The sequence below is a fragment of the Micropterus dolomieu genome, linkage group LG16, assembly GCF_021292245.1.
Source record: "Micropterus dolomieu isolate WLL.071019.BEF.003 ecotype Adirondacks linkage group LG16, ASM2129224v1, whole genome shotgun sequence".
NCBI classification, from domain to species: domain Eukaryota; kingdom Metazoa; phylum Chordata; class Actinopteri; order Centrarchiformes; family Centrarchidae; genus Micropterus; species Micropterus dolomieu.
This window is the reverse complement of record NC_060165.1, coordinates 17,183,076-17,186,836: the sequence shown is the minus strand read 5'-3', so window position 1 is coordinate 17,186,836 and position 3,761 is coordinate 17,183,076. Positions and strand designations below refer to the sequence as shown.

The 3,761-nt window shown below is 37.9% G+C and overlaps 1 protein-coding gene across 1 annotated transcript; it reads left to right on the top strand.

Moving 5' to 3' along the window:
• Positions 1-602: 602 nt before the first annotated feature.
• LOC123985221 (transcription factor Spi-C-like) lies at positions 603-3,519 on the top strand. The gene is made up of 7 exons (XM_046072664.1): positions 603-607; positions 700-751; positions 2,069-2,128; positions 2,324-2,411; positions 2,621-2,751; positions 2,848-2,944; positions 3,038-3,519. The coding sequence occupies exons 1-7, from the start codon at positions 603-605 to the stop codon at positions 3,517-3,519; spliced, it is 915 nt and encodes a 304-aa protein (XP_045928620.1).
• Positions 3,520-3,761: the final 242 nt, after the last annotated feature.

The window sequence follows — 3,761 nt, the reverse complement described above, 5'->3', positions numbered from 1 at the left end:
GAGTACGACAACCATGAATTAAACCACCCCACGTTACTTCCTTGTAAATGAGTGCAGAAAGTGATCTCTTTAGATCAAGTTGTGATAAAGTGCAATACTCAACCAGTGATTATACCATTTTTTAAGAACACAGCACACAAAACAGTTGAAAACAACTTTTTCAAGACCCCAAAAACCACCCTAATGGAGCCAACTCTACATCCCACACAGTGCCAACACCAGCGTACAGCTGTCAGGCCTCAGCTGCAGCCCGACAGGTTGTGGTCTTTAATTTATAGAGCTGATTTGACAGAAGTTTCACCCTCAATGGAAGAGGGAAAGACGGAGTGGGTGAAAGGACAAAGTTTGTGGTTCTTTGTTTTTATCAGTATGCCGCACAGGCAGGAAACACACATGCATATTTGCATGCTTGCACACACAGACACTCCTTCCCCCCCCTGCACACACACACTCACACACACACACATAGAGACATGTGCAATATGGTAATCTACTGTGACAAGGTGTTTTCCCCTACTGACAGGAAAACAATAAACTGTATAAACGAGTGAAAATCAAACTTCATCAAAAATCAAATCAAAAATTATACTGATCACGTCGAAATGGAGTCAGCTGAGTGCTCCTGTCATCTAACGATGTAACTTTTAGCCTTGCTATAATCTGTGCATCTCCTTCTCTTTGTTTCCATGATGTTTCCAGCTCAGCATTCAGGCCACACTTAACCAGGCTGAAAGGGGAACTTCAGGAGCAAGTCAGTTGATATTTAAAACTGCAAACCTCAGATAAATGAACTTCTCAAAAAACCTGTGTTTATTTGAACAGAGGGTTTGGCTTTGAGGGGGGAGGGGCAAACTGCAGGCTGAGTGTAACAGTGATCACAATATTATTAACCATTAACCTTTACAATCATACATTAATCTGAAACTGTGTCCATGGCACTCTGGTCAATTGAAAATTCTACTTTTTTAATCTAAGCTCCACAGTGAGCCCTTATACACCTGTGGAGTGAGTTTGTTTCAGTCACATGGGGATTTAATGACATTCTGTTATAAAATTAATTGAATAAAGGGATTAAATAATTTACAGTAGCAACAAATGTCTCTTTAATGATCACTGATTTAAAAAGTATTGTAAAGATTTAAACAGCAAATAGAAGAGAAACAAAGTTCGTTGTTTTTTTAGATCTTGCTTTGTGAGGAATGCTTGCTTTTTACTTTAGCTTTTTGTTGAATATTTTACTATTTTTTTGTGCAGTGTAATGATAGAATTGCAGAATAAAATTTAAGTTACTAAATTTTCTGAGGAAAAAATGCAATTATAACCTCAAAATAGATATGTGTGTTAAAAAATATTAAATGATGAAACTGAAAAAAGCATTTTCTGAGATAATTTTGGCATTTAGCCTTTAGATTAAAGTGCAATATAAAGTAAACATTTATTTATTTTCATTATTGGTGAAAATTGATTAATGTCCTTTGATTTATTAAAACTAGTGTAGTGGTTATCCAGTGTTTGTGTTTCTTAAGGAAGAGCCCAACCACTTTTCATGCAATTATTCATTCTTTATTTGCCAGAAAACACAAGGACCACAGATAAACATTCCCAGCAATTCAAATTCAAATTCAAATTCAAATTAGCTTTATTGGCATGAATGTATAACAACAATATTGCCAAAGCATCATACAAACTACAATTCTTTTGGCTCAAATGTCAATTTACAGAAAAGCATATTACTGAACAGCAGTTATCAATGTGTATGTTACATATCTTGCCCAGTATGCAAATTCTCAGGTCAGGTTGAGAATTGGTGGTATTCCTGGGTCGTGTGTGCAATAAAAGAGTTTTTTGTTGTTCGTAGATTGTGATCCACTGTGATAGAGAGTGTGATGCTGAGATATCTGATCTGTGTTTCCAAAAAAGAAGAAGTGTTGAGCTGCAGTACATTGTGACGTTAACACATTTAAATTTACCAGCCTCTCTACCTATTCATGTGGTTGAACAGTGAACAGGTATTGGAGGTCTGCAACATATATATACCTGTCAGAAAACAACTGTAGTAGTGTAACAGTGTTCACCTATTAGGAAAGAAATGGCCTCAAGTGAAGGCAACACTCAGACATACAAGATGGTGAGTTGTAAATATGCTAAACTTTGATTATATTTTTCATTGCTATTATTTGGAGGGTCACATCTTATATTATATATTATATATTAGTCATATATAGTTTCATAGTGTCCTATTCTTATTTTTTATACTCATTATTATGAAAAAGGTGACATGTAAGATGCATTATATTATTTCCCTTGTGTCTATTTATTCTAGACCTCCTTGGACAGCGACATGAACCAACACTTCCAGGATGCAATTGATGTGATTAAACAGCATTCAAATAATTCATATTACGATTCAGGTACAGTAAAAATCTCTCAGAAACCTTCCATCATTTCCTGCAAAAATACAGGAGCATAAATATAAAACTTCTGCCATATTTATATCATATTTATAAATTTTTCAGTGCATTACATTTTAAAGAAAGCTATTTTGATTGATTACATCACTTTAATGAATTTATTTGTGTTTGATCCGGATAAAATGAAAACTGTTTTTTTTATTTTCTAGAGTATACATATTATGAGACTGTGGGTTCCCAGCAGCCATCACACACCGCACACCTGCAGTGTCAGATCTCCTGCCTCGTCACCCACCAGTCTGATGTACCAGCTCCAGCATATGACTGGACTGACATGACTGTAAGTAGTGCAAAACAAAAACAGCTGCATTTGTGTATCTCAAAAACAGGGGGGGAAATAGACGGAGTTTTTTTACTTTAAATGTTACTCTTTCAGCAGCAGACTTGGCCTCAGGTCATCCCTGATGTCTCCCTGGGTCAAAATGAATCGCCTCATTTCTACTCAATCTTACCACCACAGAGGAACAGCAAAGGTAAACAGGATAGGATTTTCAGTACTCTTTACATTAGAAATTTTCTATGACTTCTGGGATCTTTCAACACTAAAACCAATTCTATCTCCTCAGGTCGTAAGAAGCTCAGACTTTATGAATACCTCCATGAGGCTCTGAATGACCCCAACATGGGTGACTCAATCCAGTGGACAGACAGCGGCAACGGCACCTTCCACTTCATCTCCAAGAACAAAGAGAAGCTGGCTGAGTGCTGGGGCCAACGCAAGGGCAACCGTAAGACCATGACCTATCAGAAGATGGCAAGAGCTCTGAGAAACTACAGCCGCACCGGTGAGATCATTAAAGTACGCCGCAAACTTACTTACCAGTTCAACCCAGACATCCTGCACAGGCTCGGCTCTGCACAGGTGCCCATGCACCTGCCCTGCCACCCCGCACAAGAGGAGGTCCGCACCCAGCAGCCAAACCCAAGTGACCAGAGCTACTGCAGCTCTGCAGCGGCAGATTGGCACAGCTGGTACGGACACTTCCAGCTGCAGGAAGACTATGACCTGGCCTCAAGCTTCACTTCACACAGCATAACCAAACTCTGAGCTGGAGGACGGTTTGATTGCAAAAGAAGAAAATCTCTTAAACGTTTGAAAACTTTTTTCGAAGACTTAAATGTAAACTCTCTGACTACTCATTCAGTTCCAGCATGCTATCACATGTTATAGGACTATTAATGTCACAAACAGTAACACTATTCAATCAGAAGTGTTTGAATACTTTATATTTTAGAATTCTGTGATCTTTACAGGGGAGTATTATGGTAAATTTTAAACATTCAAAATAT